Source organism: Rhodnius prolixus, unplaced genomic scaffold, assembly GCF_049639745.1.
Source record: "Rhodnius prolixus isolate KJV_2025 unplaced genomic scaffold, Rpr scaffold_1, whole genome shotgun sequence".
Taxonomy (NCBI): domain Eukaryota; kingdom Metazoa; phylum Arthropoda; class Insecta; order Hemiptera; family Reduviidae; genus Rhodnius; species Rhodnius prolixus.
The window spans coordinates 61,902,786-61,926,271 of record NW_027411581.1 but is presented as its reverse complement, the minus strand read 5'-3'; the positions used below and the strand labels follow the sequence as shown (position 1 = coordinate 61,926,271).

At 29.7% G+C, this 23,486-nt stretch overlaps 2 protein-coding genes across 2 annotated transcripts; both read right to left on the bottom strand.

Moving 5' to 3' along the window:
- Positions 1 to 16: 16 nt before the first annotated feature.
- Positions 17 to 4,814, bottom strand: LOC141446041 (UBA-like domain-containing protein 2-A). Its single transcript, XM_074112394.1, has 4 exons — positions 4,590 to 4,814; positions 4,263 to 4,334; positions 2,400 to 2,499; positions 17 to 881 (listed from the first exon to the last, which is right to left on the bottom strand). Exons 1-4 carry the CDS (start codon positions 4,695 to 4,697, stop codon positions 760 to 762), a joined length of 402 nt encoding a protein of 133 aa, XP_073968495.1. The 5' UTR covers positions 4,698 to 4,814; the 3' UTR covers positions 17 to 759.
- Positions 4,815 to 7,289: 2,475 nt separating this feature from the next.
- LOC141446028 (uncharacterized) lies at positions 7,290 to 23,236 on the bottom strand. Its single transcript, XM_074112366.1, has 18 exons — positions 23,023 to 23,236; positions 22,194 to 22,276; positions 22,079 to 22,124; positions 21,720 to 21,884; positions 19,703 to 19,846; positions 19,374 to 19,612; positions 18,786 to 19,013; positions 17,631 to 17,885; positions 17,319 to 17,468; positions 16,764 to 17,180; positions 15,812 to 16,121; positions 13,935 to 14,191; positions 13,710 to 13,778; positions 13,254 to 13,404; positions 10,747 to 11,075; positions 9,565 to 9,794; positions 9,268 to 9,373; positions 7,290 to 8,688 (listed from the first exon to the last, which is right to left on the bottom strand). The coding sequence occupies exons 2-18, from the start codon at positions 22,212 to 22,214 to the stop codon at positions 8,332 to 8,334; spliced, it is 3,474 nt and encodes a 1,157-aa protein (XP_073968467.1). The 5' UTR covers positions 22,215 to 22,276; positions 23,023 to 23,236; the 3' UTR covers positions 7,290 to 8,331.
- Positions 23,237 to 23,486: the final 250 nt, after the last annotated feature.

Below are 23,486 nucleotides of genomic sequence, written 5' to 3'. Positions count from 1 at the left end.
ATAATAAAAAGAAACCTCAATTTGATGGTTTATTTTGTCAAGGATGCAGTCATTTTATTTGTAATATGTATTTTTTGTGCAAAGCATCCTCAATAATACATCACATAGGGATTTTTTTTTTAGACAAGTTTATAATTAGAACAGTTAAGCACCCTAAAATAAAAACAATACTATTCCTTAATAATAAACATTAAAATAGACTAAATAAAAAAATAACAGTCAGAAAGGTCGCACAATGGTGGTGTACAACCTGTGTAAAGCCCAGTGTCCAAAAAACTTGTTTTTGGATATTCTCAAGCAAATCCTCTCTATCCTTACTATCACCTCTCTTTCATCCAACAATTAAGCACAATTTTTGTTTAATTTTATTTTCAACTTTACATTCGCACTTGTCACACAAACACACATCAATGGCTTCATTTTGTTAATGTTGTACACAAATACGTCGTTACATATGAATGTATATACACTAAGTGACTACACTATTATTGTCAATAAGTTCACTCTCCAGTAAAACGTTTTAGGAGGGCGAAAGGAGAGATAATAATGGGAGCATGAAGGATCTAAGAAAATGGCGAAAAGGAAACAAGAACGTCTTTGGACATCGTTTTAGAACGTTTTCTTCCACTTTTTCTTTGTTATGTTTTTAACGTTTTCCAGATTCTGTGAACGTGATCCTCAATGCTGAGGCGTGTAGCTACACTCTACGCTGGAACTGTCGCTTAACGAAGGCGATGGTCTTCTAAATAGCGGTTAGTCTTATCTATTTATTCCCAGTGTATTCTGTGATTGAGACGTAACTCCATTAAGCTGATTCTGAGGTACTAGTGGACCATTTCCCGCATGTATCTGCATAGCCTGTTTAGGTGATGTAGAATAAACTGCAAAACATGAATAACAGTCATATTAATAAAACATATGTTTTATACGTGGGTTTTTTTATTTTACATTTCTATTTAACTATAATGTCAAAGGAACGCCTGACAGTGAGGATTTTTAGAAAAGTATTATTTGCACGAACTTTAACAACTTACCAAAATAGAACGAGGAAGTTTATTACTTCTGGATTGGTTCCAGAAATAAGTGCTACCTGATTCATTGTTAGATATCTCCGCATTTTTTTTTTTTTTTTGTAAAATTTCATTAAGTGTTACACATTAAAAACAATCAATTTAAATTATCTTGATTTGATCAATTGGTTATTAGCCTAACCTAAGAAAAAAAAAAAAAATCAAATCGCCAGCTTCTAACATTCTTTTTTCTTCTTTAAATTCAGTAAGAAAAATCCTTATTTATTTATGTTACAATTCAATAGACTAAAAATTTATAGTTTTAATTTCACGCCGGATCAAAACTTAATTCGACGATAATGATAAAATTAAATTCAGGGAATGCATTGCACAACTAGAAGCTCGGATTAAAATGAATGGGTATGGTTAGCATCATTTCCTAAAACAATCCTCGCAGTGTGATCAATCACAGCTTAATTAGAGGTGGATCAATTTTGAAACTGAAGCGGAATATGTATTAAATAAAAAATAAAATAATTATTTCCAATTTTAATTAACCCAACCACCCTTTATAACCTTTCAACATATTGTAAATCTTGAATAAACACTGTTAAGAATTGTTTGATAAAAAGTATTAGAAATTCCTTTTTTGTGTACCGAGCTTAAAAAGCCTAGAAGGAAGGTTTATAGCTCGAGAGAATTAGCTAAAATGTGTTTATTTAATGAAGAAAATGAAACATTTATGGATGATAAAAATTAATTTAAGTAATGCTGATAATATGAAATGATTGGCGATTAAATAACATAAGAATAATAAACAAATAATTACAAGGAGGTATTGAATAGATAGATAAGATAAGGAGAAACGATAGACAATGTTGCGAAAAGGCTACAAACTGCATTCTCTCGAGAATCATTTCTCCTTTATACTTCCATATTTAAATATAAACAAATTGCAACAAACTTGAAGAAAAAATTATAACAAGAGACAGTTCTTGCTAGATCAGCAACTAGTAAAATAGTTTTTTCTAATTTTTCGCTACCCAATAACCTTCAACTTTAATAAGACATGCTGATTACACTAACAAAAGTGTACCAAAAAAAAAACGCTTTTAAATAACTTACTATGAATAAATAAATTAAAAACCATTGTCCTTGTTTTTACATTTAATTAGAGTATAAGAACAATATTGACTTCAATATTTAAATAAATCAATAATTGTATGATGGATAAATCAACAGAAAAGTCCAAAATATTGTAAACAGAAAATTGCAGATTCTTTACATATTACGACATGAAAGTCGACAAGAATTAAGTATTAAATTAAATACCGTGACATAACAGTAAACACGTAATTCAACAATTTCTAATTAATTTTTTAAACTTACCAGTATGATTAGGCTTTTCCGACGTAGACATTCTGGAAAAAGCCATTAGTGTGTCTGGAAAATTAGGAGGAGTAGCAGGTGTGTTACATGGGGTACAAATCTGTAAATAAATGTATAACATTACAAGACAAATTAACCAAAATTTGTTTTAATTTCTTGCTTATCAAAATATTATTTAGGGTGTTTTGAAGTTAAGCCCCATTTTCGATCAATTAAAAAAAACAAAAACTCAATAATGAAGAGCTCATCATTTGTAAAGAAATAAATTTTTGAATGTTTTTAAATTAAGGAAATAAAATAATAAATTTCATAGAAATATCCGAAGTTGAAATACATAAACTAATTAAAGCGCATTCACAATCGCCTCTTATACGATTATTAAAAAGGTTACCATCCTAATATTTTGAGATTCTTTAAAACATTCAAACATCAGCAGAAACATAATTGATATCTTTTTTAAAATAATTTGAATTACATAAAGCCAAAAATAATTGAATAAACGGAGAAATATATAGTTCTTTTCAAATCATGAACTAGACAAAGGTAACTAATTTTCTTTGTTTTTAAAATGAAGTATGAAAACTGAGAGGAATTTATACCAAATCTGTTCCTTATTGCAAAATAAAAATTACACAACTAAAATAAAAAAATATTCTAAAGGAATCTTTAAAAAGCTATTTATCATTACAATTAATTGGCAACTATAAAAATAGATTTACAAAATATGGAAGAAATTTTACATTAAAAGAACTTTGATGAGCACTAAATTTACTAAATTTTGAACTAATTTGTTCAAATTAGTTCACGGTATTAACATGGGATATTCAAGCACAAACTGTAAAAAATTTTCGTAGGCATCGAAGCACATTAAAGGAAAATGCAAATTTCAATAAAATTTAACTGCACACATCACAAAAAAAAAGAACAAAAAACAAGTTCTCAAATTAGATTAGGTTTGTTACTTTTAATAAACTGGGCTTACTTTTTTTAAACAAGATTTAATTATTGAAGTATATAAAAATATTTTCAAAAAATTGAAGAAAAAAAATTAAACCAGAAATGTTTTCAATGGTAATAATCAAAATAGCATTCTACTCAGATCAAGAATTAATTGATTTCAAAATGTTATAAAACAGGTTTCGTATATTGCGGTAATAGTAAGAAAAACCGTCGAGAATCTAAATTATCCGTTTTCAATTTGCTCGAAAGGGTTACTAAAGAGTTCCATGTATAATTAATAATTAAAAAAAAATTACGTCTGTTGCCAAAGGACACTGTCCTACAATACAAAACATTATTTATATAAATGACACGCACACAGCGATACATAATCCATCTCAAAACCTGTTCAAAACTAATAATAGATGTATATAGGTGGCTGCAAGGAAATATCCCCATCACTATTGTGAAGCAAAAATTGGAAAGTAGTAGTAAATTATACATATGAAAATTAATCAAATAAATTCCTGAACAAATTGCTTCTCTTTGCTTATCACAATCGGAATTCGAGCATATAGAATTAAGTGTTGTCAAGCAATAACTTTAGAATAAATATCTCTAGTCGAATAAAAACTCATTCTCTCAAGACATTTAACTGCCTCAGTGACTTACCTAAAAAATTTAAATAATGATTATTACATTAATTTAAATTTCGAGAACGAATGAAAGTAGGTATCTTATGAAAATTTTCCTTTTAGTTTTATTTGGATTATAGAAGAATTTATTAATAATAGTTTTAGGTAAATTGGTTTCAATTGGGAAAGCAAATTAGGGCAATTGTTTACAAAAGTATTGATCTAAGTCAACTGTAGGTAGGTTGAGACAGAGGACATTGACTTCAAAAACATTTGTTCATAAATTTACCTGTCCGAAATGTGTAGATGATTGGGCGTAAGAAGGAAGTGCAGCTTCTTGAAAGAATATACTCAAAGCGGTCTGAAAATTAAAAATATGTATGTTAATGAATCAATGTTTACATAGTAGATAATCAAAACAAAATTTTTGTACAGCTTTAATATTAATATTTAGGATGGGCCATCCTATATGACACTGTATTTATTTAATTTTTAAAAGAACACTATGGAAAAAAGGAAGTAAGAGAATTCATTGACCTTCATAATGGTAGGGAGTTATAGTATTAACCTAGAGGACCGGCCATTTTCTATAGCTTTGTTTACAAAATAATGTTACCTCGAACTGCCAGTGAGCAGCTTGCAAAAGTTGTTTCGCCTGTTCCCTGGCGCAACCGGCTGCAAGAACAAACTGATTTATCATCACTTGTTCCCTTAATGAGTCCATTTTTACTATAAATGAACAAAAATCGAAACTACTATGACTGCAGAAGACCCAGACGGAAAATCACTTGTGTTATTCAAATGTACTTACACATCCCAATATGAATGACGTCAGAAGTTCGAGGAGGGGATGGCTATTCCATGGAGGGCTGCGTGCCCCCCTACTATTCTGTTTGTGCTATTCCGCCGAGCGTACACACCCCTTCCAGACTTGTAAACAAGGTCACCTCTGTAAACACAACTCTACCCCCACTACACTCAAAGCACAATAAGTTCAAAATATCATAAACATCCGCAATGTGAAAATAATACCGATTCGATGTGCATTATGCAGTTTCAATAATCACCCTCAGTAGGCAACAAAAATGTTAACTGAATATTTCATAACTTGTTTTAAACAGAATTTGTACAAGAATATCCTTTATAGTTGTTAATAAAATATTGTTTACAAAAATAGCAGTAAGAAGTTCGAAGTCTTGCCTTGTCAAATTTAGCGCTTTAATTCCAAAAAACGTAATGCAATGAAGTCTAAAAATATGCAAGCATTGCGCTGAAAAAAATAATAATCAAGATTTCACAAATGAAAGCTTATTCTGTTTCATTCTAGTATCTCTGAAAATTCAAACCAAACGATAGAATAAATTATTATCTAACTTTGAAAATAAAAAAATTGAATATTCTCGGTATCTATTACAGCGTTCTTCTTTTGCAACCGTTTCAATCGTTCATACCCCCAAAAAATAGTTTATTACTGTTATTCTTCTAAATTCACAAAATTTCTTGAAGGATTTTGCTTAATTTTAGAAGACACTACTAATAATGTTATCAATTACTTGATTTTGCTGAAGGTGGCAAACCATTTACATTTCCTGTTTTATCGTAACTATTTTTGAATTGGGTTATTTAATGAAACAAAATCTGCATTTTACTCTGTAGTACTATTAATTATTTCCCTAAGTTTACTTTCAAATTCTTTCTTGACCCACTTGTTTCAGGTTTTTAAATTTGTGCATGCTGTTGATGAACAAAGATTGATTTTGATAGCATTTCTTTTTCATCTTGTTCTTTAATTAAATTTTTTTATGAATGCGAGAAAGAAGTACATTATTTGGTTTTTTCAAATTATAACACTTTCCTAGAACCTTGAAGCAATGTTGGACTCTTATTGTATGTACGTACCTCTAAATGAAATGTCACATTTTAAAATTCCAGCTGTCATTTGCGGCTGAAAATAAATTTCTCAGCGTTCTAAAGGTTTTAGTCCTCAATGTACTGTATACCAAATAGATGAAGTTAGAGTTATTAAATATGTCAATCCGAAGTTGAAGAGTATCAGTTACTGCAAAGAATTTATAGATGCTTTGAACAATAAGGAAATGGATTAACTTAAGTCCAGTGTGCATCTCACTGGTCATTATCTGGTGATGGTCAGTAATGTCTTTAACGACAGAACATTCTCACTACAGTGTAATTAGAAGATTTCGAGTGCTAATAACTTCAGATCTTGTGGTGCCTTTAATTGAAAGAAAAAACAACTGAGGGAAAATCGTATTAAAGTGCTTATTTAAAAAGTAATTTTCCCCGTAAGAGGAAATGGACTAATCCACATTCTTCAGAGATGAAGAGATCTTAGCGGATATCCCAGTTCAACAGCACAAAACACTACGAACAAAAGGGATAATAACATTCAATTCTTACATAAGGCTAATTCGTTGTAAATTCTTCAGTACACCTACATGGTACTCGAGATAAATTTGGTTTTGCGGAACAGGTTAACTCTAGCTCACCACACGGTCGTCTCTACATTTTACAGGCGCCTACATCCTGACAACAAACGCTGACCTTAAGGAAACCATAAAATCTTATAGGTCATAGCATACTCTGCGTTGCAAGGTAATGTCGTATTTAAAACATTAAATACGTTTTCACTTATAAATAAACAAAAACCATTCTTAAGCACAGGAAACTGTTTGCCGGAGGGCACATATTAATAAATGCATATTATTCAACATCTATAATCTAGCTGTGTGAAGACTCATTTGCTTCTCAACCATAATGTCATGACAACTCACTACTATCAAATGAAACTGAAGAAATTGAATTGTTTAGACTCAGAAATCTTTTTCGACATTTAAATGCAAATGTGTGATCAACTGAATTGAACCCTTAAGTAAAAACGCATCTCCTTTCGCAAAAATATTGTAAAAAGATCAAAATATCAAATAATGTTGGTGAATGCATTTAGTAATTTAGTAATAGTTTAAACTTTTATTGGTTTTGAATCCGATTTTTAACTTTAAATCGTCCCCATTTTGTAAATAAAAAAAGTATCAAACTTTGGTATTATATCGCTCATTTAAATGTAGAGATCAAACCACGTTTTCAAAAGTAACTGTATCTGTCATTAAATTAAACTAGTGGATCTCTGGATATTTAACTTAAAGCTGAATGCTAATAATCAGAGCATTGATGATAATGCTACTGCATTGAATTGCCGACTCCGAATCTAAAATGCTGGAAATTTCTATTTTAAGATTTAACATGCACAGTTGCTTTCTGAACTAGAAAAAAGAAAAAAGAAGAACTATCACCTGAATAAAAAGTTACTTGGCAAAGATTTTATTTTTCTCTGTACAACATTTAGTTTATGAAACCCATATTTAAAAACTTTAAAATTAAAATTCTCACCTTAATTAATTTTAAAAATTCATGATACATTAACCTTGCCTATCTTCCTACATTTGAAAACAACTCTTACCTAAAGACATTCATTTTGAAGATATGTTTATAATTGTAAATGTTCTCTCTAAATAATCAATATTTAACATGAATGTACCTAAACCTCAAACATATCTTATAAAACATATCCCAATTTAAATAAAACCTGTGCCTATCTTCCTATGTTTGAAAAACAATCTTATCTAAATATTGTCCTACAAAAATGTATTGGTAAATTATAAAGGTTCTCTTATATAATCATATTCAAAATGTATTTACACCAATTTTAAACATTCATCTTACAATACCCTAATTTACTAAAATAAAACCAAGAAATACTTTGTCCCATTAAATGGTTTCTTCAAAATAAAAAGAAACTATCAAGAATGGTATTACACTTCGCTTAAAATAGATTAGGGAAAAAGCTAAATCTCTCTTTATCCACGTCATACAAAAAATACTTACTTTATTAACTTTATTATTTTTTTAAACTAACTTTCCACATTTACATTACTGGTTATTACTTTCCCTTCTGTAAAAAAATGGCTTACTTTTTATTTACACAGCCTTTGTACCTATGTATTATATTAATCGAAAAGTCTCTTTAAATTAATAAATTTTTCACTCAATCCAAACATATATATATTTTTAAATTAATAATTCTATGCAATATTAGAATCAATAACTCAGAATATTAATATGTAAACATAGTATTTTATCATTACAGTAACAAAATTAATTCATAAAAATTAAACAAAATTATTAATCTAATATAATAAAGTAATAACTCACGATAGAAAGGCACTAATTATTTTTTATTTGGTTGAAAAGTAAGAAACAAATAAATTCATGTAAATAAAAAATAATTAAAATAAAAACAAGAACAAACTTCAAATGTATAAGATCAAAATAAAAAAATCCTAAAAGTAAATACTGTCTGAAGCAACCTTTTGTTTAAGTCTGGTAGATTTGGGACGAAGAATCAGATCACTTTTCTTGGCAGTGTATTGTTTATTTTTAGAAACAGTAGATGACTTGTTACTGGAAGATTTTCTGATTAAATGTTCCTCAATGATGTCATCTAATATTTCTTTTCTACGTTTCATTTCTTTCATATCTTCATTTGTAAAACCTTTTAAATTACGAGCATTGTTCAATCTTGATGGGACGTATTTCTTTGGAGTTACAGATGGAAGTTGTAATTCTTTAAGAGCTTTGTAAGGAGAAGCTGGATAGGTCCGAGGGCGCTTTTTCTTTTTTATATCACCACCAGGCAACTACAAAAACAAAAACCAAATATTTTTGTAACAATTTTATCTCTCCAAATTAAATGTTGCATTTTATATTAACACGGATTAAAAAAAAAGTTGTCAATGACAATTTTCGAAATTTTTTTCATAAAACTGTAAAAAAAATAAACCAGAAAAGCAGTACTTTCCGGTTAAGAGATTTTCATTTTACGGTAAATCCCATTGGATACCTAGCGAAATATTAAGTATTAGCTTCCTGCAACTTTTCGTTACTGAGCTAAAGTAAAATAATGCCTAATTTTTTCAGCTTTACGTCCAACTACCCAATTGAGCTGAAGTGCTCACTTTGAATATTTTCTCTTGCACATTTCTTACACGCGTAAGTGGTACTATAAAAAGAAATTACTTCTTTTCAAAAACTATTTATCCTAGTACAACAATTTTTCTCAGCTCCCCCACGATTCACAAACCAGGATTGCGCACAAATAAACAAACAGCTCTGCCAACTCATCAGAAAGTCGGTTGCAGTAAGAAAACTAAAAAGTTACATTTCTATATTTTCATAAGGTTGTAGTAATAGAAAATTTCGTAAAAAGGAATTCTTACAGCTTTCTTTGATTCCCAATTTTCTTGTTTACTAGAAGGTAATCCTTCACATAGTTCATTGCACACTCTATCAAAGGATGCTGTATCACTGCTGGGCGAAGATAATCTGAAAAAATAACACAACACTACACTTTAGAAACTTTACTTTAATATAAATTTAAATGATGTTAATAACAAATAATGATTTAACTGATAAATGTTTTTCAAATTGACAACCCTTGTTCAATATTAATATTTAATTTTTTTCACTTTAGGTATAAGCAACACGTATGCCAATTATATTTAACTTTGTCTTACCTAGAATCAGCAATTACTCCATCATTACTTTCTTGTACAGTAAGATAAATGTCAAGATACGGCGTGGGAGTTTTAGGTCTCTTTTCGGTGTTATCTTTGGACAGGGAAGTTACATCACAAATTATAGGAAGATCGATAGATGATGGTAATTCTTCCACATCCTTGGCAGCAATAAGTTGATTAGGTTTCTGTACAGCCCTCTTTTTAGCTGATTGTTTTCCCTTCTCCTTCTGTAATTTTTTAAAAACTATAAAGTAAAAAGTAAGATGTCGAGTAGCATGTGCTACCACCACAGCTTGGTGGCAATACATTGTATTCAGGGCTAAGAACAGACACAGAGGACGTTCACTACTATTTAATGTGAAAATAACCCAAGAGAAGTACAATTTATTATAAATTCAAGAACTTCAGAGGTATTTACAAAGAGTACAAGTTTATGCTATCACACTGTTCATAAATACATGCAATTGTGGAAATAAATGATGTAGGAGTAACCAAAAATAAAGACGGTCGATGAAAACAACTCAGATATTTCCCGCATTCGCTGATCTGACTAAGAAAGACATAAACACGTATTGTTCCAAATAATCGGCAGAGGGACTTACAGATGTACGGAATATAGGTGGAGGGTTCCCTTAGGCAGTTGTAGAACCTAGCTCCTCTTAACTACAAGCAATCACTTTATTTGTCTGAGCATTAATCCAAGGAAGTAGCCAAAAAGTTATTTAACCATATAATTTAGATCTCCAATTGACTTAATGACCTAAATATATTATTAAACACAGTGATCCTGTTAAGTATGTTATTATTCTATACAAAATCATCAAAAAATGAAACACGGTCGCAGTTCACTGTTAAAAGCAGTGTAAAAAAAATGTAAATTCTTATTAAGCTAGTTATGGTCTGGGGACCTACTTGGCAAGTACGATTAATTGACCATCGATTATTAAAAAAAAGAAAAGAAAAGATGCAGGCTATTAAGGAAAAAATCTCATTTAAAAGAAAAACAATCACTTGAGGCCTGTTCAATTCTAAGAAAAAAACAAAAACTTCGATTTTGTTTTAAGTAGAGAAAAAAAAAATTAATGAAAACATAATAATAGCCTAATATGTAATAAAATAGAAATTTTTAAAATTGCTCTTAATTATCAAGGGGAAAAAGTGAAAAATGTCTTTATTTACCTTTGAAACGGAAGCCAGGACATTAGTGCTTATAGTTCCTTCTGATCGTTTCGGTAATTGCACATCCTCAATTATTTCAATATCAAAGTCGCTGGCTAGGTTTACTTCATCTGATTCATAATCATTCGTCGGAGAAATTAAATACCGAGGAGTTAAATTCTCAGTATAACTTTCAAAATCTGTGTTGCTTACACCATGTTCAGCCTCCACATCTATTATCTGTTTATCGCCAAGAGAAATATTAGAAGCTTCTTCAACAGATGACGCAAGTCCAGACTGGTTCTCATTAATGTGTATAACGCGTGTGCGAGTGAGTTTGGATTGTAGATCTGAAAGAGGAACAAAGAATTTAATAAGCACAGCATATAAAAATGAAAGTAGAACACGTATACAAAACTAAAGAAGGAGGGTAAAGTTAAGAATAGAAATAAAAACAAATTCAAAAAGAATTTTATTTACAGAAAATATAGTCATAAACTCTACATTATCATTTAGCAATGATAATATGAAGTGAGCTTTAAAGATCAGTTTATTGTGATTAATTATTTCTTAACAAACTCCTATTGGCTACAGAATATTTAATTAATTGTAACAGCTACTATCTAAGCAGGTAACAGGTACAAACTTTAAATTTAGGAGTTGGATTATCATAATTTATTTTGAAGACAGTTCAACGGTTAATAAAATAAAAGGAATAAAAATAACTGATAAATTAAAAACAATTAAATAGACGAGTGTACAAAAAATTGATATTTAATTCTGTATTAGGAAGTTAAAATACTAAAATTTAAAATAAAAAATATTATTATTACTTTAAATAATAAATAGATAAGGCTGGACCTTAAATGATATTAGAATATTTAGAGAATTTTACAAAGGTTAATTAACCAGAAACATATGAAATAAAAGTTTTTCTTCCAATTGCCTAATATAAGGCAAAATTAGAAGAATAACTTAACAAAAAGAAAGTATCAATGGATACGTACGGCTGTTTCAGAAAGCGGTAATTATAAATAATAAACTTTAATAATCAAGTGAGTAAAATAAATAATCCAAACCAGTTGGTGCAAACAACTCTACAGTAGCTCAAAGTGTTCATTACGATGGCAAATTCTGGGATTGTTTTCATCTTTCTATGGTTATTTTTTTTTTGTTTTCCTTTCTTTCTTCATCTTCTCTCTTTAATTCTGATGTTTTGGGGTTTCTCGCCAGTTTTTTTTTTTTTTTTTTTTTTTTTTTTTTTGTTCCAGGGGACTCTTTCACGCACTACAGTGACAGAAATAAAAATGGAAGACAACGGATTCGATGAACTAACTTTAACTTTAAAATTCCACAAAATCCCAATCATGACAGAATATTAAAGAAAAACCGCACAATGAAATCAATCTCAAAATTGCAAGCCTATATTTTCTTTAATTTAATTTGAAAAAGGATTTGAAGCTACACATTGTAATAGAACTTTTTTTTTAAATTAAGATGATTTAAAAAAAAAATATACATATATACAGAGATATTAAACAATAGTTCAACATTTTTGGCAACATTAGTCAAAGTTTTTAATGCATTTAAACAGGACATGATTTTTTTCTTTTTTAAAATTAAGAAAATTCAAGAATTAATCAAAGAACAATTATGCACTAAACGAAATGAAAGTAAAGAAAGTAAAAAATGTGAATAAGTTATCTTTCGTTTGTCGGAAAACCATCTCAGTAAAAAAAACAATGTATTCACATCTTTGTAATGTTCAACTGTTTACAATAAATTATTCACTACTGCCACAATTGAGTTGCTACGAACAGATAATATGTTTGTTTACTTTTTTTTATCGTCTTTTCTGAAACATCTCCTTAGAAACTAAGGAAATTTAAAGAAAATAGGCAAAGAACAACCCGAAATATTAATTGATATGATAGAATTTTAATAACACGGGCGATCAAAGTTTATATGTTCAAACGGAGAACACTTTGGTAAGTTTTTTATCTTTAGTGTTTCCATCTTTTACATTTTCAGTGGTGATACACTTACACTTACACAGCAATTTATATAATAAATAGCAATTAAATCTTTCCAATGTTCTTTAATGTTTAATTTATTCTTGATGGTAAGTATAATCAAATTTCTTGAAGAGATAGTGTATTAACTGCTACGGAATCGCCTCTTTCCTTATAATAATGACAAAGAAAACATTGTTAGTATTTTTAAATAGTTACTGAAATCATAAGATTTAACTCTAAATAAAATAAAATTACAAAATTTTCTTACCTTCCAGTAATAAACTTTAAATTTATTATTATTATTTTTCAACTTACTGAGATGAAAAATGAGAAAATCTCACTTTAAAAAAAAACAGGGATTAGGGCAATTTCTTTTAGAAATTGCAATTTAACTAAAACTAATTTGTAAGAGAGATAAAGTGTTAATGGTTTCATGTAAAATTTCAATTTTTCTTACAGCATCAATTAAGTCAGATAAAAATGAAATTTAGGTCTCAAAAGTTGCCTACTCACTCGTACTCCTTAATCTGACTAGTGGCCTTCTACGTTGATTCATTATATCTTTCTTCTGACTTTGGTCCCTTTCATCGCCTACAGATAATTTACTATGTTTCCTCTTGCGGTATTGACCGTTCAGATATACATTCTTCCTCTTCTTAGGAGTCTGAAACAAAATCTGACTATGTGAATTATGCACAGACTGCCTTAAAATCCAAATTTTCATCTTCCGTTCAAAATCACAATATAAACATTAAGCACTAATCGATCTTCCTAAACAATGGCAACCGCTTTTATGTGATCGAAAACAAAACTTACATCTAAAAGTATACTTTCATCTTAATATTCTCTCATAATAAAAATTGTTAATAAAAATTTTTTATTTTTTTTTCATAATTTTAGTAATGAAGTTTTTAAATATAGTAAAAGCAAGTCTTCTTAGGTCTTCAAGCAAATTACACAAATATTCACCTTTACAGCAATTTCTCGATTCGTTTCATCCTCTTCTGAAGTCAGTGGTTCTTCATCTTTCTGTGAAACCTTAAAAACAGTAGGTAGAATAATTTTAAAAAATGAACATGAACATTGTTGGATTATCTTTAAAACTTAAAATGGCACCATTTTATTTTAAGTACTGCTTTGTGCTTATTTCAACAAATAAATAATTTAATTACATTATGTAATAAAAATGCTTACATCATTAATCGATGAATTCGAATCTTGACTTTTACTACCACGTCTTAGCGCTTCAGCTCTAATTTCTCCCAAACCTTTCCACAACATTTCTGCATTGCTTAACGTCGTTGTGTTAGGAGGAGGACTGTTAGTCAGTAAAGATGTTGGAACATCCAATGGATCTTGTAAATTCTCTTCCTCACTTTGGTTGCCAGATTCTTCCTCACCAACACTTACTACTTCAAAGTTAGGTACAAAATGTGTAACTCCAGTGCCACCTAAAGCAAAATGCAAAAATAACCACCAAACACATGAGTATCCCATAAAATAAACTAAACATTAATACAAAAAAAAAGCTAATTATTATAGAGAATGCTAATCGGCGGTAGCGCTAACGTTTGTTATTGATTTAATCTTATTCGGAATTTTTAAATCCTACATATGGCAATTCAGGCTGTGACTGGAAAAGAAAATTTTGTTTCGTACTTCAAATTAATTGCTTTAAATAACTGTTCTTACTTAACAATAGTGCCTAAAGCAAAGGAGGATTAGTTTCATTTTTATTCTTCCGCCTTTCTTATGATTTCATTGCCATCTAACAAAGCATTGCAGCAATTTCGCCTAAAGTGTTAACTTTAAAAAATTAATAAATTAGTACTTTGAAAAATTCGCATAAATATGTGAATGATCTTTCCCTAAGTGGAGATACTTATTTGAATAAATAAAATAAGTATCCACTATTTTTTCTACTGAAAAAAAGCCCATGAAAACTCACAACGTAACCTGTACACCATAGGCCAAAAATTTTATGTTTCTCTATAAAGAATATTTATAACGAAAACGAAATTATACCAGAGGAACAATCCAGATTTAAATCTGATTACTTTGGTTCTAGATAATAAAGCTAACATCAAAAAGCCTTTGCCGTTCTATAAAGATTTGTAAGAAAATAGGAATTTTGCTGCATCATTAATCGTAATAAAGGGCGTGCGAATCAAAATTGTAATTTAATAAAGTATTCTTTAAATAATGATTGTGTTATTCCCATACAAATTTAATTAAACATAGGTTTAGGTTTTTCTATAATTATTATAAAGGAGAAGAAGAGTGTCAACTACACTATCCTGAACCTCTGTGTACATTAGAGAATTTTTGGAGAGTAGTATTTATGCTAGTTATATTTTATAGTGAATATATTTGTACTTTTGGCATATATGAGTAAGCTGTAGATAGAAAATTGAAATAGCACGTAATGTAATGGTGTACTGAAATTCTATAATTAAGTAGCCGATTGTCTGCCTTAATTTCCCTGATGTAGACAAAGTTTTTACCTGGTTTACTAAGTGTTATATGGTTGGCACAAACTTAATTGAACTGGAAATTACATATCCATTTCCGTAGAACTTGATGTTATTGATTCTAACCGATTTATATTATACATACAGATATTTATTATACAATTAATGGTACTTTTCCGTTAGCCGGGCGCAAGCGAAAAACAGTATTGGGTAAAACTGTTTTCTTTACAATTCATTAATATTTGTTTATAGTTGAACTTGTTTTGCTTACTATTAATTAATATTTGTTTATAGTTGAACGTTTTCGACTTTTTTCCGTTGACTTGGCTCGCGTTTGGTTAACAATTGGCGACATTTGCGCCCGGCTAACGGAAAAGTACCCAATTAATCAACTAAAAATCATTTAAATTTAAAAGGAATAAATCATAAAAAATAAAAAACTAATTGATGTGCATACACATATTAAAGCAACTTAAAACCTTTCATCATTTTTAAAGTTCAGTACGAGTTTTAATATATATTATTGTCAAGCAAGTATTTAAACAAATAAATATTAAATTTAATTAGTTAAAAAATATCAGTTTACAGTTATTTATTTACCTTTATTATTCCAATCATAGGAACACCCAGCAGATGCCAGAGATTGTACACAAGATATTTCTCCTAATTTATCCTGTCCGTCACTTGGTTCTTTCTCCATTCCTTGTATGGAAGCAATACCATGAGACTGTCTAGCACGGAGTATCTGATCAACGCAGTATTTCATACTTGGAAGATGTTTTTCCCAAAGGCACATACAACCATCTAACGGTTGATTAACCGCATACGCTACTAATTCACCCAGAGTTATATCTTGATATGGGCATACAGCACTTCCTGATCGGCAATGTTCAGCGGTTCTGTTAATGGCCTACAAAAATGTATATACTTATATATAATTTTTTAAAAATTATAATGTGTCACAACAGGATTGTTACAATCGGAGTAGAAATCGAACTTACAGCATCAAAAAGTATTAGAAATTCTTTCCCAAGAAGGAAAAAATGCTGAGCTAAGGAAGATTTCTGAATTAGATATCTAGTTACTGTAATAAAATATGGTATGTGCTGGTTGGGATCATTGATGGGCAATAAGAGCCCCCTCAAGCATATGAAGGGTACTGTGATTTGATGAAGCCTAAGTGGAATACCTAGAGGTTTAGCAAAGAATTTAGAGTAATAGAGAACGAAAGAATATTCAAAAATGCCTGGGATCTGCCAGACTATCTATAACAATTTAATAGAAATTGATCTAAACCAATTTCTCCAATTCAAAATATTAATACTGTTTAAAAAACTTTAAAAAGTGTATTAACTCTAAACAGAATTCTATCAAAGATCTGAAATAGAATTTAGATTTGCATAGATTGGAATATAGGGGAGGATTCTGTTTCCCAAACATAGTATCCAAAGGATTGCTTAAAAAAAAAAATTATGAATCTAAAAAATAAAAGCTACAACAGTTGTTATGTGAATAAACATCATGACAAAATAATAATAATAATAATAATTACCACTTGCGACGTAGAATCGGGTTTCTGACCAGGTAAAGTCAATGGTTCACATATCATTGCATTATTTTCAATATGAATTTCCGAAACATCCTGTTGAAAATCATCAGTTATTATCGAAGCTTCTGGTTCTGTGGCCTCCACCAACCTCTCTTCATATTCGTGCAGAGTGTAAGATGTTAATTTCGTTGTTTTTTTAAGAGGTCTGTTCCCTTGATACCATTGGAAATTTCCATTTAAAATCGCTTTTTCAACATCATTATCATTTTCACATTTTGTTCCAGGATAAATATAAAGACATTCACTTCCTTTATTTTCCAATTGATTTGTTTCTGTTTCTCTAAATAATGGTTGCACTAATTCTTCATTATCATCATCACTGTCGTAATTTACTTTAATTGTGTCTTCCAAGGATGCACGCTAAAAAACACGAAATTTATCATTTTTAACAATTTTTAGAAAAAAAAATACAACAAATATATGAAGAAGTAAGCACAGCTAAAAAAAGAAATATATATATAGATTTTTATTTATTCTATTTTTATTTTATTTGCTTACTTGGACTGTTCCAAATGAAGAAATGCTGGGTCTTGTAGAAGTTTCATTAGGTGCTAAATTATTATGAATTACATCTGAATTTCCAGCCATAATATGAGCAAATTTGGGTCCATCTTCTATATCAATTTCTGACGTTAATTCTAAGTTTTGCTGAAAACATTTATTAAATTATTACATCAATAATTGATTAAATATACGGTTTTCATAAATGGAACTTACAAAAAAAAAAAAATAATAATAATAATAATAAATTTCAAAGCTTAAAGAAAATAAGTAGTAGAAAAAATCAATAAATATTTTAGAAGAAAATACCATTTGAGATGAAAGGGGACTGTTCTGTGACAGAGATATGGCCGTTACAATCTGTGAACCACCAACATCCTCAATAAACTTAGAATCAACTTCTATTTCTTCTTCCTCGCCAAAATCAACATCTGATCCCAATTCAGTGACTTCCTCAGGTTCTTCTTCGTACACTGATTCATAGAAATCGTCAGCATTTTCCAGTTGTGGTACCGTTTCTGTAACTACTAATCCAGAAAATGTGGTAACTTCTTCTTTAAATACCTGTGAAGAAAAAAAAAAAAAAATTATGCAAATCTTTATCAATATCTTATGGCAATTTCTAATGTTAAACTATTAGTGCCTCTCAAGAGAAAGGAGGATGCAGCCGGTTTTTTAAAAAAAAAAAAACTTGTTTTCTGATGCTCTAAGTTCTGGGTACCCATTGGCGCTTTTAATCAGGAGCATCTTAGTTGTTACGACATCGATTTCAAAGTCGATATTATCTGTGAAAACTGAAATCTCTCACAAACACTAAATTTTCTATTAAAAGGGGTTAGAGAAAGTAAACATTATTTTTATTTCCTAAGTCATTATAATCAAGATTTGAAAAATGAAAAATAAAATTAAATTTTTTAAAATGTGAATAGAGTGTACTGTATAAGTCGAAAAATTTTTGTTTCTGATATTAAAAACAGAACAGAAAATATTTAAAACAAAAAGCCTTTTCAACCTAAATACCTCTGTTTATCTTTATATTTTCTTTTTACTTTATTGTAAAAATGTTTTAAGCTTTTACAGTTCATTTTCAGTATTTCTCTTTGTTTCCTGCACTCAAAAACTTAAATTATTTTGTATTTGAATTCGAGTACATAAAAATTGGTATTAATGTAGCCATTGAACTAAGTGCAACTTTTTTTTGGTGGGAGCTTGGGAGTCGGTTATTAAATTGATTTTATTTAGTTATTTTCCTTCTTGAGACCGAAAAGTCTTTCTAATTCCCGAGCCTAAACGAATTATTCAATTAGACTGGACAATTAATGTCAAAAATAAATAAAGTAATCAGACATTTTTAGACCGAAAAGAAAAATATAAAAAAATCCACATCTCTAATCATCTAACACGTTTCTAACCGTCCCCCGACATTATACCCATATAATAAATCTGTTTAATATTAGAAATTACATCACAGATTTTTGGCGCAGGCATTCCTCCTACTAATTGAGGTTGTACATCAAAATCAGCTTGCTCTTCAGGTGGTGGTGATTCTGGAAAATTGGATAGTTGATGGTTGATCGAATCAGTTGGAGAACAATTGGAATCTTCAGCTATTTCAGGAGTCTGCGTTTGAGAGTTATTATTCGATATTTCTGATCTAGTTGTTTCACCAGCAGACGATCTTGAAGAATTATCCTGTAAATTACGAAAAAATATGTTATCTAATATTTTTTTAATGAGCAGTTATAATAAATTTCATAGATCTACTGGATCAGACATTCGGCCAACAGATTTTTGAAGCTTAAGCTAGTGGGCCTGCAAAGTGATACTGAAATTAAGCCTAAACAAGATATCTAGAAATTCGGTATAAAAAAAACTTATTGGTGAAATTGGAAGGGGCAAACTTCTTGGAAGAACATTAAGTTTAAAGAAAATAGCAAAAAATAAAGTCGCCGTACTTTCGGTCGATGGATTAAAGTGAGAGATGCGAACTAGTAGCAAATCTTGAGGCAACAATCCTTATGTAGGAAACAAAAAAATATAGTCAATAAATACCTCTTCTATTTCTCTTTTCCATTGTTTAGGGCCCGCTACGCTTCTAGACTGAAACCTAATATTTGAAGTGAATGGGGTGATGTCATCATCCTGATTTTCTTCAGTCACGGAAGGGCTTAAGGTAGATAATATCTGAGGAATTTCTGATACCCAAGGCGCGACCGGCTGATCATCCAAGCGTTTGAATCTGAAGTATATGTTCTCATTATCTTTCCAATATTTATCGACTTTATATAATCCTAAAAAAAAAAATAATAAAAACACATATAATTTGTAATAAAAATAATAGAATGTTCTAAAATATTAACGTGCAACTTTAATAATCTAACCATCAAAACGGAAGCCAGCTTCAGGAGCAAAAACGCTATTTGGTTTCACAGCGCGAACTAATCTGATTGGGTTCTGAAGCTGACAATTTTTTATTAAAGATTTATTGTAAAGTCCAATCTTCCTGCAGTCCCTAAGTTTAGGACCTGAAAATGATTAAACAAATGTTTTTTTTATGTGCTACATACTTCAAAATTAATTATGATCCAGAAATAAGGCTGAAAAATTGAATTCCATAATTAGAATTGTTTAAATGTTATTACGAAGGGGAAAGGGAAAAAACAACTCTCTAAAATGTGTAACTAAATTATTTATATAAATAAATAAATAACAACTTTCAGATGCTTGGGACAGTTATATTCCATATGTTTAAACATTGATCAAAGTAATTTGTTAGGGGTATTTAAGTTAATATTTTCCTTTCAAGGTAATATAGCGTAGAACAAGGACTGTCAATCTTTCAAGTGTAAATTTTAAAGCAACATTACTAAAAATTATCGTTACCAAGATATAAACCTCGACTAGTTAAAGAAATTAGATATTGCATTTGTTCTATCAAGCAGTATCTGATTGATTTTAATCAACTTGTCAGCCTCGAGTAATGACATGCACATGCCTAGGCTGGTTAGTGCGTTCCATGTTTGCGCTATCAATCACACCCAGTGTGAAATCCATACTTTAAAAAGTAATTGAGTTTAAAATTAATGTTACAATAAATTAAAGTAATAGATTAGCTGGCTCTGGGAAAATACACGACTTTATTTAATTGTACATATATCACATGACATCATTTTTTTGGCACTTTCAAGAAGTCAAAAATTATCTTGCGATTTACATATATGAGGTCATTTTTGTTCCCTCTCAATTGTTTTCAAAATTATACTGTACTCAGCAGTATTTAAGGACGGTTCACAGCTTAATGGGTCCCAAATAAGTAAAAAATTGGCCAAAAATAAATAATTTAAAAAACGGATCTTTGTGTTTAATTCAAGAATAACTTTGGTTTAAAGGTTCGATTGGTTCAGTTCATTAAATGGAGGAGAACACAAAATTGTATTAAAAAATTATCGCATTTTTTATTTTCATTTTTCCATATTTCCCCTTTAAAATTTTTTTCCAGTTACATTTTTAACACAACAAAACACTATGCTTCTAAAAATTTCCTAAGTTTATGTTGTATTGGAGCAGTACACTCTCCTGCAGTGTCTCCCCACTACCTACTTCCTATTTTAAGAGGCTCCCCAGAGCCCTCACTGGGATTTTATACCAACAAAATGAACATTCTTTCCTTTTATCCATCTCATAAATCCTCATATTCACATGATTCTGTACGAAATCATGTTTTGGGGTCAAAACAGGGAGAATAGTTTAAAAAAAAAGAAGAAAAACGCAAGATTCTTTATTTTCTTTATCAAATTAATAATAATAATAAAAGAAAAAACGAAAATCTTTACAAAAATAGTGACCCGAGTGTTCATTTCATTCATTATGTTGGTTGAGAGCCCGAATGAGGTCAACCCCGCGAAATAAAGAACGATCAGTGGTAACGTTGCTGGGAGTGCAGAGGCATCGCCCCCGAATATAACTTAAAATTTGAAACTATTGAAAATGTAGTGCTTTGGTGTGCCAAAAATCTAATTTAATCCAACTCTGAATTGGTTTCCCGAATATACTATAACTTGACAACAATTACTCTAATTTTGCATCATCTTTCTTTACAATGTAGTTTTAATCACTCCACTAAAAAAACATGGAGGACTTTCAACAGGTACGTCTTGATCATATTAAACTTAAGTCATTAATTGAGCAGGAATATTACCATTAATACAGATACGACATTTTTGGCACAAAAAATGAGTTTAAAGAATCTACAGTATAATATTTTCAGAGCCAGCTAATCTAAATAATCACCGAAGTTGGAATGAAATGTTAGGAAATGCCGCCCGTTTCAGCATAACTGAAACCAGTCCGAAGCATTTTTTGAACAGATCTGTAGGCTTAGAAAAAAAGAATGCATACTTGCATAGGTAATTGTAAATCCATTATCGACTCCTCGATGTTTGCTGTTAATGAGAACTGAGTACACTCCCCGAGCTCCAGCATGAAAATTGGCTGATTTCGGACGGTGCACCCAACTGTTCGAGAGTTCCTCACGCGTACGCCATGTACGGCCCACCTCAAAACCTGTAATTTACACATTCATCTTAAAAGATTGATCGATAAAATTAAATAAAATTGAAAACTTTTTGCAACTGATAACAGGTAAAATTAATTAAATACATTTCCGGTTAAAATTAACATAGCAATCAATTTCGTAATATAACTGGGCAATAATAATAATAATAATAATAAAAATTATTATAATTAAATCTACATACCTGATATACATCCATATATGAGATCCCCATCTTTTGCTTTTTTTACCTAAACATTTAGTTCAAATATAATTCTGTTACTATTTCTTGCAATATTTTATTTTAATATTGTACATACCGGTCTATCTCGTAAGTTCATGGCTACCTATGTTCAAGGAATTTCAGTAATCCTATAAACTTCCATATTAGCTATTTCTGAAACTGTGAAATTGCAACCTTTTATTAACCATGCCAAAATATTTCAGCGTGGATTCATTTATTCAAAAAAAAAAAAACAAAAAAAAACCTACTTCTCCAAATATTGTTCAACAAGTGTTAGGCACAGCAAGTACATTAATCAAGAAGTTAGAGAGGAGAAAAAAGAAATGAGTTGGGAGTAGCAAATGCACTGGGGAGGTTTAAGTATAAATTAAAGAAGTTCCGGAGGTAGTAAATACATATAGTTTATAGCAGTGCATTTATTTCAGAAAATATTTATTTATAAGAATAGCAGATTATCTTAACAATTAATTGCGAACGCCACCAAGAAAAAAAAGAGTGGAGCATCTACTTGATGAATTTACTACTTATTATTATTATTATTTTGTTACACATAAGGTTTCAGTGTTTAAAATTAAAAAAAAAAAAAATCAAACTACATAAACTAAAGTTAATTGCTATTACATTCTGTTAACACCTTTCTAGAGGGCCTAAAATATTTTACTGCTGGAATTTATGCAACTGAAATAACTAGTGGTACCATATTTTTATTTTATATTAATAGAATAAATTTTTATAAGCTTTAATATAAGATAAAAAGCTGCAGATTAAAATTAACTATTTTGCGCCCTTGTTCTGCCGAACTCAAGCTATGTTTAAAAATGTACTCACTTTTAATGGTACCAAATAAAATTTGGAAATAATTATTTTTACATAAGAGATAATCACAATAGGCGTTTTGATCTCACCTCGTTTCAGTTTTGAAGAACAATTTACGTAAACACTCTAAAATTATATAAACATCTAACATCTTCATTAGTTCTCACATAAACCTCTCAACTCAATACACTTCGACCGTCATTACTATTGGACGCCAACCATAGCCGTAGACGCAAACAAACAATATCATGTCGGGTGATTTACCTTTTGATACAATCCTCCTCTGCCAACTGAAGAGAGTTCACTGGCATTCTCCAAATAAAACAAATACTTTTGATTAATACACTAATAATTTCTTTTTTATTTTCAATATTTTTTAATAATAATTTTATGTTGTTTATATTATTAACAGAAAAAAATTATTTACTACAGATAAATTATTCAAATTTTAATAATAATAAAAAACAATTATTTATATTGTATTAATAAAAATAATAATAGACCTAATATATTAATTAAATATCTGATTCATAACAAATAAATTTGTATTGTA